Source organism: Miniopterus schreibersii, assembly GCF_964146895.1.
Source record: "Miniopterus schreibersii genome assembly, chromosome: 15".
In the NCBI taxonomy this organism is placed as follows: Eukaryota; Metazoa; Chordata; class Mammalia; order Chiroptera; family Miniopteridae; genus Miniopterus; species Miniopterus schreibersii.
Genome location: NC_138115.1, coordinates 27,203,855 through 27,217,327, shown reverse-complemented (window position 1 = coordinate 27,217,327; position 13,473 = coordinate 27,203,855). Strand labels below are relative to the sequence as shown.

The window sequence follows — 13,473 nt, the reverse complement described above, 5'->3', positions numbered from 1 at the left end:
ACTAGACAGACAAGTTCCTTTTTCTTGTTAGACACACACTGCTTCCCATCAGGCATACACCAGGTTTGTTTCTAGCACTGTCCCACATGTGGCTGTCTCCCTTTGCCTGAAGTCACAAAACTTCATATGATGCTTTACATTTGAATAGAATGGAAAATGAAAACTAAGAGAAAAGGATTTGGTTAGGGTTTTCAATTAGGCTGATGGAACTAAGGGCATAGTCTTTAGCTCAGCTATTTATAACTAAATAAGACTCATCATATGCTCTGAATCTGCTCTTAGCAAAAGGAGACCACTGTGTATTTACATGCTAACCTTGAAAAGAATCAATAAGTTACTAGCCTAAGCCTGAAAAGTTTCCCCCATTTTTTATGGCATGAGTCACGTAAAAACATTTTTATCAGGGTTTACTGTTTTTGCAAGGGTCTGTAAAGTTTTGCTGGAATGAGCCAGATAGTAAATATTTCAGGTGCTGCAGACTATTAAGTCACTACTCAATTCTATAATTAACAGCATAAAAGTTGCCACAGACTATCTGCAAACAAATGGGTTGTGGCTGTGTGCCAATAAAACTTTATTTTTTTTTAAAGCCTGCCAAAATTCCTCTGGGTTTATGTTCCTCAGGCGGAGTTTAGCACAATTACCATTCCTTTCATCTATGCAGTATTTCTTATGAGCGAATGGTTGACCAAAAACTTATCTATTCAAAACTACTAATTCCATTTTTACACAGCTGTATTAGAAATCTCTAATTTAAAAGAAAAACACTATCATTTATGGTGTTCAAAAGGTCTTGTTCAGATGAAACTATAATCCCTCTTCCTCCTAATTCCAATCACATCTATGGGTCTCATGAAAGGAACAACACCCATAGCAAATTGTTCTTTCTACCTCAACAGCACTGCAAAAGTTTACTATGGAGGGATCCAAGAATAGAAAACTCTTTCTTTAAAAAAAAAAAAAAATCAATGGAAAAAATACACATATTTTGGGAACCAGAACACTTGGAAAAACAGGGTTACTAGATATATCTTACCATAATTGTTTTCTCACTTACACTGGTAAAATAATAGAAACCCATCAAGTTTAGAGTCTGAGAGAACTGGATTTGAATCTGGCTCTACTAATTAATATTCTTTTAACTTTTGACAAATTGTTTAAAATCCTCTGAGTCTTAATTTTCTCTTCAGTTAAAAAAGAAAAAACATAGAGCTGTGACAATTACATGGCATTACATAAGTGAAGAATCTAATACAATGCCTAGTTCAGGCAATAAACAGCAACTGTTTTAAGTTTGTAAAAATTAAAATTAAAATAGAACATAATTCAAACTTAAAAAATTAATCAGAAAATACTTATAATCTTGCAGAGATAATGGCAATCACAAGTACAATTATTTCCAGCCTTCTTGTGGACTAAGTTGCCGTAGACACTAAAACACAGCAAAAAATGACGGAGAGTCAAAAATGGTTTTACAGTTATGGTTCACAAACAAAGAAAATGAAATCTCTAGGTCCCAGAAATAGAGATTATTCATAATAGTTGCTCAGGAAGTTACTGACTTGGTTATTTTAATGCTCATGAGAAAAGAGAGATGGTCTTAAGCCCATGAGATGCAGAATCTGGCCCCGAGATCCTACACAAAGTGAGGACTCTGAAAGGGTTATCAAGTGTGTGAGAAGGGAAATACAAAATGTCTGCTCACTGACTAGAGGATGTGGTATGAAAGTCTGCTATCTACCCTGGGCACTAGGTGGGCAATAAAAACGTTTCATGAAAGTACAAAAACTGAAGCCTTCCCACATACTCATGAGATCCAACCATAAACTACCTATAAGGTATGAGAGCCTAAAAGCAAAGAGTTATCATAAAAACTGGTTGGTTGTGTGCAAAAGACTTGGGGAATAGGACAAACCAAACACAAACTCATTTTGGGGGGAAACTTTCACACCCAGGGAGCAAAGTACCCTCATAAAAAATAATAATGAATTCAAAACCAAATATTAAATGCATAAGATTAAGCAGATAAATGAAAGGGTGACATCCCAAGAGATAATACAAAACAGTATGAGATTTTAAAAGGATGAAAAGACATGAAATTAAAAAAAAAGGATAAGAAAAGTATATTTTAAAACAAAAAGACCAGGCATACAAAAACAAAATCAAATACAACTCCTACATAAAAAGAGTCATTAAGTAAACACACTACATTGAATACACAATAAATTAGACAATGTTGAAATGATAATTAGTGAACTGGAAGAAAGAATAAAAGAAACTACAAAGAATGTCACATAAAGATAACAGGTGGAAAATAGAAAAGATAGGTAAAGAAGCAGGCAGGACAGAACAGGATAGTGCAACATACATCTATTATAACTACAGAAGAAGAATGAGAGTGGGAGAACTGTGTTGTTAAAGAATATGAATACATTTTTGTAGAAATTAAAAGGTATGACTTTCTTTGACTGAAAAGATATAATAAGAAAGGGGAAGAAAAAATCCATACACTGACAAAATGTAGTAAAACTGCAGACACCAAAGGCAAAGAGAATTTTTTTCTGCAATGGGGTAAAAATAGAAAAGAAAAATTATTTAGACTGATCCGTAGACTTAAAAATTAACAGCAGAGGTAAGAACACAATTGAATAATGTCTTCAAGGTCTCTAAAGAAAGCTGTCAATTTAGATTTTTAAAATTCTATAACCAGGTGATGTCAGCAAAAACAGGAAGTTAATGACCTCTGAAAAATCCACTCTTCCATAAAGCAACAAGACACTGCCAAAAAATTGTCAGAGTCAACTATTTCAGTAATATGAAAAAATACAAGAAAGGCTTTCAGCAATCTGGGGAGTGTTACTGAAGAAAACGGCTGAATCTCAGTTGTGTTCTACCGTAACCTATTCCAATATCCGCACACTTCCCAGGTCTGCAATAGACTAGATAATGAACAGCCCACAATCATGGTGAAAACAGTAACTGGGAAGCCACTCGAGGGGGCAAAATGCAGCTGGAGCTTCTTCAAAGCCCCATTTCTACAGAATTGTCATTCTTTTGAACTCTCTAGTGTTTCCCAGGAAGATCCCCACTCTCAATTCTTTTTCTTTGACCTGACTCAGACCTCATCTAGTGTGAACTGCCTTTTGCCTGGGAGTGTTTAAAAACTGTATGGACCTATATTATATCACGAAACATGCTTAATATTTTTTTCTCCTTGATTAAAAGAGATTACCATTATAGAAAACTAGACATTCACAAAGGTGGGGGGATCATCTGTAATCCCATAACCAGAAATAACTATTACCATTTTAGTTTCTGTCAGAATTTCAGTGTCATTGTTCAGTGAATTTTTAACACAGTTGAAATAATTTTATAAAAATACGTTTGCATCAAATACTTCATTTGATATTTGAAGGTAAGCACTTTCTCCAAATTGTTAGCAATTCTCTATAAATAATATTTTAAAAATATTTCAGATATTTGGTCATACTGGAAAAGCTAATAATTTTTTAAACCTTTATTCTACTATTGAGCAAATGTTCAAAAGGGTGGTCCAATTTGTAAATTTGTAAATAAAGCAAGGATAAATATCTTTGTGCATAAATCTGTCCACATTCCTAATTTTAAAGTAAGTTCTGGAAATACTGGATACAGAGTATAAATAAACTTGCTACACAGAGGTTTATATTAATTTACAGTGGCATATAAAAATACTTGCATTTTTGTTGCGTCAACAGTGTCCTAGACTAGATTATCATTTAACAAAATCTTTGCTAGGAAATCAATGCTATCCAATTATTCTTGTAATTTGTACTTTTACATTGGAACTGACGGTGTTCACATAATTATTAGTTTACTTATTTTATATCTTGTATGAATAGCCTTTTTACATCTTTTCTCCATATATTTATTTTTATAAGCTCTTAAAATACTTAGGATTATTATCTCCCATCTTGTTCATTATGAATGTAATACCCAGTGTGAAACCTGACTTTTCATTTTCTTGGGTGACATTCAAATCTTATATTTTTATGTAAATATATCAACATTTTGTTTGCTATTATCTTTATCTGCTTTTTACCTTAGAATATCTGATAATAATTAAACTTAAAATCCGTTATGTTTCTTTTTTTCTGTTGCTGTAAATCTTTCCTGCTCACTGTCCACCACTAACGGTGGCAAGCTAAAAATCCTAAAAGTTCACCTAAACTCTTTCTCTTGGGAAGGCAGAGAAATCAATGTTAGTAGGCGAAGAAGGACAATTCTTTCTCTGGCCTTGTCACTCCATAACCACCAGTGAATCCTCCTGAGAGCAACTTCAAAACTAGAAATCAAATCATGACTCCTGCTGTCTGCCCAGGCTTTACAGGAAGTAAACCTATTCCTCCTTTCTGAATTCACCATCACATGTATAGTTTTACAACTGATAAGGTTTAAATAAAATAATATATTTGAGAGTACACTATAAGCTGTAAAATGATATATAAATATTATTATGAAAAAGTTAATAACAACAGGAGGGAAGGACTCAACAAATTTTTTAAATTTTGCTGTGGAAGGAATGTGTCATGAGACAAAAATAATTCACTAGAAATCTCACCGAAGATCCAGACCGGCTTCTTTCCAGAGTAAATCCATTAAGCGCAGCATTTGGAGTGTCAACATATCCTGTCGTAAATCTAAGGGAAAAACCCTGCATTATTACAAATGCTTTCCATTTTATGACTGCTAACATTAATTCAAGATTAGCTAATTCAACCAGAATTAACTAAAACTACTGACAAATGCTGTGGTAATTTTTCCCCCAAAATTTTAACATTGACTATATTCATTATGCTAAATATTAGGTTTGCTGGTGTGTCCCTGTAATGCTATTTCAGAAAAAAGGGGGAAAAGGGGAATATCTGTAATAATTTCAACAAGAGATAAATTTTTAAAAAAATAAATTAAGTATAAAATTATTTTTAATTGTTTACCATGTGTAAGCTACTACACTAATTGTATGGAGCTATAATACAGTTGTAACACAGTAATGCTACTATATTAAAGCATCCACACAATTCACACTGCAAATTTTTTTCCTTTTTTAATTTTAAGGAGGCACAGGAAGTTCTTAGAAATTACATAAGTAATAATTGCACGATGGGTTAACAAAACACTAATAGTTGATTTTATTTATGATGTCCAGGGGTAATTTTCAGGTAACAGAGGCTGTGAAAATAGTTACTTCTACATAATGATATTCATGTGGTCAGGTGATGTTAAATATCTGGCAAAACACTACAAGTTATTTTAAAAACAGTTGTAAGCACATACTATGTTAAACACATTTACTTCTTATCTCACTTAATTCCTTTTAATAACTCTGCCATATAGATGCTGTAATACTCATGGACATGAAGAATCTGAAGCTCAATGAATTTTGCATGACTTGCCTATAGTCACGCAACTAGTAAGTGGTAGCAGTTATGACTGCCTTCTGGTTTGTGTGATTACTTCAGAGGCATTTCCTTTATAAAGTTTGGGTCAGTAAAGTTTTTTTGTTTGTTTTAAAGATTTTTACAAAATTCATTTCTAGAGACAGAGGGAGGGAGAGGAGAGGGAGAGAGAGAAATATCGATGTGAGAGTGAACCACTGATAGGATGCCTCCTGCACGGCCCCTACTGGGGATTGGGCCCGAAATCCAGGCATGTGCCCTGATGGGGAGGGAAACCAGCAACCTGTAGATGCACAGGATGACACCCAACCAACTCAGGCACACTGGCCAGGGCTCAGTAGGTATTCTAAAAAACAAAACTATGGCAGCAATATCAAAATTGCTATCACTGAAGTAAGATGTATGAATATATTATTGGAAATAATCTGTTGTATTTCACAAGCTTTTTACCAAAGGAATAGACAGACTTTGTATTTTGTAGGGAAAAAAGGGAAGGTTTATTAGAACAATGTATGTAAGTAAGCTGTAGAAGTTAATTTCCAAAAGAGAAAAAAAGATGTAGGACATGCTGAATTCAATCTTATGACCAATGATACCAAGCTCTTTTGGCTGTCACTTATTACACATTTACACATCACCTTTCAGATAAAGCAAACTAACAACAAATGAAGAAATACTAAGGAATTTGGCACTGTAAAAACCTCAGTACATACCATCACCATTTTTAAAAATCACTCCGACTGAATCCTCACCAAATACCTTGTTGTTGTACACCAACCACAAAGGCTTCATTTTAGAATCCATGTATTTACACTTTTCAACACTGAAATCAAACAAGGGGAAAATTAGCCCACTTCAATATAAAGATATGGCAGTATTATAATTTTGCTGTGATATACGAGGCTCAGGAGAACCCTTCACCTGTTCTAGTCTGCAGAAGTCAGAACTAGAACATTTCCTCTTGGTAAAAAAGTAACCTGGATGACAGTCTTGGATTGGCATGTTGTGATGCCAGATGGACTGGACTAAAAACCCAGGTATGCCCTTCTTACTACCTGCATTTAAAATTTCTCCTTTTCTTTCCTTATTCTTCCTGAACTTCATGTTGTTATGTAAAGCCAATAACAACATATTATTAAATTAAAATAGAATTATTAAAAGTTCATTCTTGATTTCTGAAAAAGGAATCAATTTTGAATACTGACATACTGAATACATATTATTACTTTTCCATTATTACTCCTGTAGAGAATTTAAAAAATGAGACATAATTTTCCAAATTTACTCAAGATCTCATTTTTGAAATAGGAAAGTTAATTAGTAAATAATTTTAAAATAAGTTAACTATTAAATGATGGGTGCCAATGTTTTACTTCCAGAGGATTTTCAACTTTTAGAAACCAGTAATAGAAAACAAATTTAATTACATACAGTTGAAAGGAAATTAACTTGTAACAACTTTCACTAACCCCACAGGTAAATTCAGTTAGCAGACATACATCCTATTGAACACAAGAATAACCTTCAAGGACTTTTAAGACTTCCCTTCTTTAATTATACAGTGGTACCTCGGTTTTCAAATGTAAGCCATTCCGGAAGACCATTCGAGTTCTGAAACGTTCGAAAACCGAGGGATCAACAGCTGACAGCGAGGCCTCAGGATCTTGCACTCAGCAGAAGCCGTGTGGCATGTTCAACTTCTGAGGCATGTTCGAAAACCGAAGCATTTACTTCCTGGATTTATGGCGTTCGTAAACCCAAACGTGTAAACCAAAATGTTTGTCAACGGAGACATTCGAAAACCGAGGTACCACTGTATTCCACTTATTGGAGCTAACATCTGGCCCTATTCCTCCTTTAAAGCAGTCACTTAGAAATCCTTTCTTTATTGCTATTTTCATGTAAGATTCACTTAGCACAACACAGATTGTCACTTACTAGAGTTCTGAGAGGATGACACATGGGTTCAGAGGTGATTGCAGGTCAGAGAGGGCTTCTCGGTAAGCATTCTGTTTTAAACAAGTGTGCATGGCCTCTTTCCCTTTGGCTCTGTTTAACTTCATTGCATTCAGTTTGATTAAACTATTTAAAGTTTTTAATTTATTGAGTGCTTCAACCTGAAAAATAAGTTCCCCCACCACTATAATTCATTCATGGTTAAAAACAATATAAAGTACTATTAATATAATTTGGTCACATTAATCAGTAACCAAACACACACACACACCGACCAGCTAATGTAAAAACAGTACTTGGCTTATGACAAACAGATACAACAGTATAAAAAACCTTACTTTTATCACTTGTTACTTAAAGCACCACTTTTCAAACTTTTCTTTCTTAAACAGAATCTTATAAATTAGAGAAAACTAAAGGAACATAGATTGTGGATAAGAAGTATGAAACTTAAACTATACAGAACTCTCTAGCTCACTAAGTAACAGAATTTGAAACACAACTAATCTGAACCACTCCATTTGCCAACTCCATAGTATAAGAGGAAAATTTATATACAAGTAACCCTGGGGTTCCTGATATTCAACCTTACTACCTACTTCTTGTCATCATCTTATAGGACGTCTTCTCAGTATATTCTCTCTTCCCATTAAGAGTAAGTTAAAATGGATTTTTTGTGTAATAAATAAGAATATAGACAGGCACAGTGTTTGTTGTCCAAGTCTAAATTGTTTTTATAATGAGGTAACTGGCTATCAAAGCCTATACAAATAAAAAAAAAAGCTTATGCAAGTAGTACAAGGTGAATCAACAATGGCTAAATTAATCAAAACTACTATGTTTAGAAGTCAACTTTAATAACTGAGGGTCTTTCCATGTCATATTATGTAAAATTCCAGAAGACAGCCTTGGCCAGTCATAAATCAAAATATTTTTTCATTATGGCATTAAAACTGGAAACAACTAATGATAAAAACAGAGTATGTGTAAGTTGTATATAAAAAGCATATAAAATATGTATACAAAAAACATTATGAACACCATGGCTTAAATTTCCATGAAAAGGAGACTTATTTTACACCTTATTTTCATTTTCAAACTCTGCTTCTATTCAAGGAGACTACTAAGACTCTGTAGGGAGGTGAATTGAGGCATACAGTTTCTACAGACATGGTAAGAGGGCTTGCTCACAGGAAACTGGGAAAGATCTATTAGCCTGATGATAAAATTGAGGTGGCTGACCAACTTGCCAAGTTAGTCATCTGTCAAAACCACAGACACTCCATTTCTCAACAATTCCAGAAGCTGCACAAAGAGTGGTGAAAAAGGAACCAGCTAAAAAAGGGCTATGCAAACACAAACTTTTGGAAATATTTCAAATTGAATTTCTTCCATGTTTGTACAGTTGGGAATTTTCATGCCCCATCACTAATTGTGTTGATACCCATTTCTTGGAACAGTGTCTTGGATACCCATATGGCCATAAGTCAAATACTTTAAATGCTTCAACACCTTGTCTTTTTATAGCTTTACAGTGATAACAAGAACTGGCAGTAAAGGGCAGTCTTCCCCATGCTGTTCATCAGTCTAGAAAAAAGAATAATATGATCATACATATATCATATGATTGCTGTTATAAAAGTCAAGCTGAGGTTCCCAGAGAATCAAGAAAATGTCCAGTGTGGTTTGAGCATACAAGTGAGGTCAAAGTAGGGACTTCATCAAGTGTGGCCTTATAGGCTTTGACAAAGAGTTTGGATTTATATTCTCCATGCAATGAAAATTACTGCAGGGATTTTAAAAAGGGAAATGACATAATACATCTATATTTTAAAAACATAAAACTTTATCTGTAGAGAATGGGGGTGGAGTGGGGGGAGGGGGACATGGAAACAAAGGGCACAATTTAGGAGGTTAATGAAGACATCCAGGTGAGAGGATAATGGATGAGACTAGGGTGGTAGCCATGAACACGACTGACATCAATAGGTATGAGATTTAAGGGGACTATAAAATTAAGGGATTAATAGTATGAATCTCATGCTATTGTGAAGAATAAATGGCTTATAATAATGGGCTTTCCAAAAGGGAGGGATCAGATATAATCTGTTTTAACATGAGTGAAAAATCATTAATATTAAAAGTATCTCTGAAAACCTATGGGAGTTCCTCTGGCAATGTAAACAAGTTAGAAAAGTGTAGTGGTTATGAAATTGCCTTCTTGCACTCAATGCTTCTGCCAAAACTACCATCCATGGAATTACAGAACACCTTATCCATTGTCATGGTATTCCATATAGCATTGCTTCTGATCAATAAACTTATTTCACAAAAAGTGAAATGTAGCAATGGGCTTGTTCTCATGGAATTCAATGGTCTTACCATATTCTCTACCATCCTAAAGTAGTTGGCTTGATAGAACAGTGAAGTGGTCTTTTGAAGACTCAGTTATAGACAACTATGTGACAATACCTTACAGGGCTGGGGCAAGGTCCCCCAGAACGTGGTATCTGCTCTGAATCAGTGGCCAATATATATGATACTATTTCTCCTATAGCCAAGATTCATGGCTCTAGGAGTCAAGGTGTGGAAAAGGAGGCGGTACCACTATTACTCCCATGGTAACCCACTAGCAACACTTTTGCTTCCTGTTCCTGCGACCTTATGCTCTGCTGGCACAGTGGTCTTAGCTACAAAGGGAGGAATGCTTCTGCTGCAAGACATAACAATAATGCTATTGAAGTTGAAGACTCCTTTCCAGCCACTTTGCCCTCCTCGTGCCTCTGGGACAACAGGCAAAGAAGGGCATCACAATGCTGGCTGGAGTGATTGCTCCTGACTACCAAGGGGAAATTGGCCTACCACTCCACAATGGAGGTAAGGAAGAGTGTGTCTAGAATACAGGAGATCTCTTGGAATTATTGGGCTCTGTGATTACGGTCAATGGAAAATTATAAGCCAATCCAGACAGGACTACTTAATGGCCTAGACCCTTCAAGAATGAAGGTTTGAGTCATTCCAGCGAGTAAAGAACCACAACCGAGGGAGCTTGCTAAAGGCAAAGGAAATATGGAATAGGTTGGAAGAAGGTAGTGATAAATACCAGCTACAACCATGTGACCACTTACAAAAATGAGGACTGTCATAAATATCTCTTCATTTTGTTATGTGTTTGTGTGTGGTGTGTCTTTATAGCAAATGTCTTTGTTTCTTCCTGCTCTTATTCTCTGATCATGTAACGTAAGATAAATGTTGGCCCTATACTGTAGTACTGAAGTGCTGTTAACTTTACATCAGAGTATTTAAATTATAGAATATCAAGAAGAATAAACACCACTCAAGGGCATTACTTCCTCTTCTGGGAAAGAGCTTAGTGCATTTTTAGTTATACTCAGGGTAGTTGTATCATGTTAGGTGACATTTTGACCTTGTTATTGTCTTTATTTGTAGATTAACTATGGATTAACAACCTGCATATGGATGCTTAGTTGATCTACCATGATTAATTTTATTTATTTTATTTATTTTTTTTTAAATATATCTTTATTGATTTCAGAGAGAGGAAAGGAGAGGGAGAGAGAGAGAGAGAGAGAGAAACATCAATGACAAGAGAGTCACTGATCGGCTGCAGCTCGCAACCCGGGCATGTGCCCTGACCGGCAACTGAACTCTGATCACCTGGATCCTAGGTCGATGCTCAACTGCTGAGCCACGCCCGGCTGGGCATCTACCATGATTAATTTTATGTATTAACTTGACTGGGCTATGGAGTACTGAGATATTTGGTCCAACATTTTCTGGGTGTGTCTGTAAGGGTGTTTTCAGATAAGCTTAACATCTGAATCAGTAGACTGAGGAAAGCAGATTGCCCTCTCTGATGCAAGAGGGCCTCATCCAAACATATATCTTGAATAGAACAAAATGGCAGACTCTCCTGCGAGTAAGAAGAAACTCCACCTGCCTTATTGCCTTGAACCGGAACATAGGTCTTTTCCTGCTTTCAGACTTGAACTGAAACATGGGCTCTTCTTAGGTGTCAAATTTGTCTACTTTTGGACCAGAATTTACATACTAAGGCCTTCAGACTTAGACTTCAGACTTAGACTGGAACTATACCATCAGCTCTCTTGGGTTTCCAGCTTGCTTGATTACAGATCTTGGGACTTCAGAGCCTCCATAATCATTTGAGACAATTCTTTTTAATAAATCTCAAACTCAACCCCCGTTCACTCACTCTCTAAATATATACACATTGGTTCTGTTTCTCTGTAGAACATTAACACTTTTCATCTAGCTAACACCAACTAGACCATCAAAACCTACCACAATTGTCCCTTCTATTGTGAACTCTTCCCTAATGCCCTAAGCTAGGTTACTTGTCTCTCTGGTGCTTCTGTAATACTCCCATAACACTTGCATCAAAATACTTAATCACTGATTTGTACACATACTTCTTGAGTTTATATTTCAGCAACATAGCTAATGTGACTTAACATCACTGATACCTAAAACAAACCCTTAGCATATAGTAGGTTCTAACTAAATATATACTAAGCCATCAAGAAAACCTTCTGGTGTGAGGTTAGGTAATACTTAATTCAGAAAAAAGTACTGCTAAAGAACAAGAGCATATTGCTGCTATCTGTCAATGCAGGGTTCCAGAGAAAGAAGATGGGATACAGGGCTGTTTTATTTTGAGGGCAGAAATGCTCTCATCTTATCCTTCAAGGGACCAAGGCCCTACCAGCAAATCAAGCCAGGGCCACAGTTATGCTTCTCATTTGCAGGCAAGCTATTAAAAAAAATCATTACTATTTGCAATTACTTAGCTGTATAAATCAGGATTATTGCTAAAACAAAATATGGAAATAATTGAATACTGAGACTACAACTGTCAACAATAACCCCCGATTTTGAAATTCTGTGTTCAGTAAAACATCTTCATGATATTGTTAAATGGCTTCTATTTTATTTTAGCTTCAAAAATACATTTATACTGATAAAATGACAATACTGTCTATTTTACATACTAGGTTTGTGTTTAAGTTTTGATTTTAAAAGAAAAGAGCTGTGCTGCTAAAAAGGTTTGAAAACTCCCAGTATTAAAAACAAAACAAAACACAACCAAAAAAAAATGTTAGTTTTATAGCTGGACAGACCTAACTTTGGTAAGGATTTCTGTCACTTAATAGTTGTGACTTTTTAGTTAAGTTCATTAAACCCTTGGAGCCTCAGTTTTTTCCCTTGTCTAATCCAGACAGTGTTGGTAAGTACTATGGCGCATTATTAGGAGTACAATAAGATATCATACTTAAAAACACTTAGTATGGTTCCTGGCATAGAGTAAGCAATTAATATCTGACCTATTAATATCACCAAAATGTCATCGTCTGCAATGATTAAAAAATGAGAGCCAGGAAAGAAGACGAGGGACTGTGGGAGAATTCACAATTTCAGGCATATTGTGTGTGTGTGTGTGTGTGTGTGTGTACACGTGGTTTGAAAAAGCAGACTGAGGATTTTTAATTCTTTTAACTCCTATGGACTTTGGTTTCAAAATATCTCAGTCTAAAACAAATGGCAGAGCATATGAATCATAAATAGTATACTAACTGAAAAGAGTAGCTCAGGGATATGAAAAAACAAGGTCTAAAGATTATTGTCACCATCATCAACAAACCTATTGTTAAGCATATCTAAATACATATTTCCTATTAAAAATCTAAGGCATGGTATTACTATAAATACTACAAGGACTCCTGATTAATTTTTCAGGTAGCGTTCAATTAATGATCTGCTAAGTTTGTTGAAACTTCATTTTTTGACTTAAATTTTTATTTTTATTATTATTATTATTTTTAATATATCTTTATTGATTTCAGAGAGAGGAAAGGAGAGGGAGAGAGAGAGATAGAAACATCAATGATGAGAGAGTCATTGATCGGCTGCAGTCCGCAACCCGGGCATGTGCCCTGGCCGGGAATCGAACCCTGATCTCCTCGGTCCTAGGTCGATGTTTAACCGCTGAGCCACGCCTGGCCGGGCTAAATTTTCATTTTTAAAAATGTATTAATAAGAT

The 13,473-nt window shown here is 35.2% G+C and overlaps 1 protein-coding gene across 4 annotated transcripts in view; it reads right to left on the bottom strand.

Annotated features, from left to right (window-relative positions):
• Window positions 1-13,473, bottom strand: part of PIK3CB (phosphatidylinositol-4,5-bisphosphate 3-kinase catalytic subunit beta) — a 144,944-nt gene that overhangs the window by 15,067 nt on the left and 116,404 nt on the right. For all 4 annotated transcript variants that reach the window (XM_081160466.1, XM_081160465.1, XM_081160467.1 and 1 more), the window contains 3 exons: window positions 7,377-7,555; window positions 6,152-6,261; window positions 4,601-4,679 (listed from right to left, as the gene is read on the bottom strand). In XM_081160466.1, coding sequence (XP_081016592.1) covers window positions 4,601-4,679; window positions 6,152-6,261; window positions 7,377-7,555 — 368 coding nt within the window. The remainder of the gene's footprint in view (window positions 1-4,600; window positions 4,680-6,151; window positions 6,262-7,376; window positions 7,556-13,473) is intronic.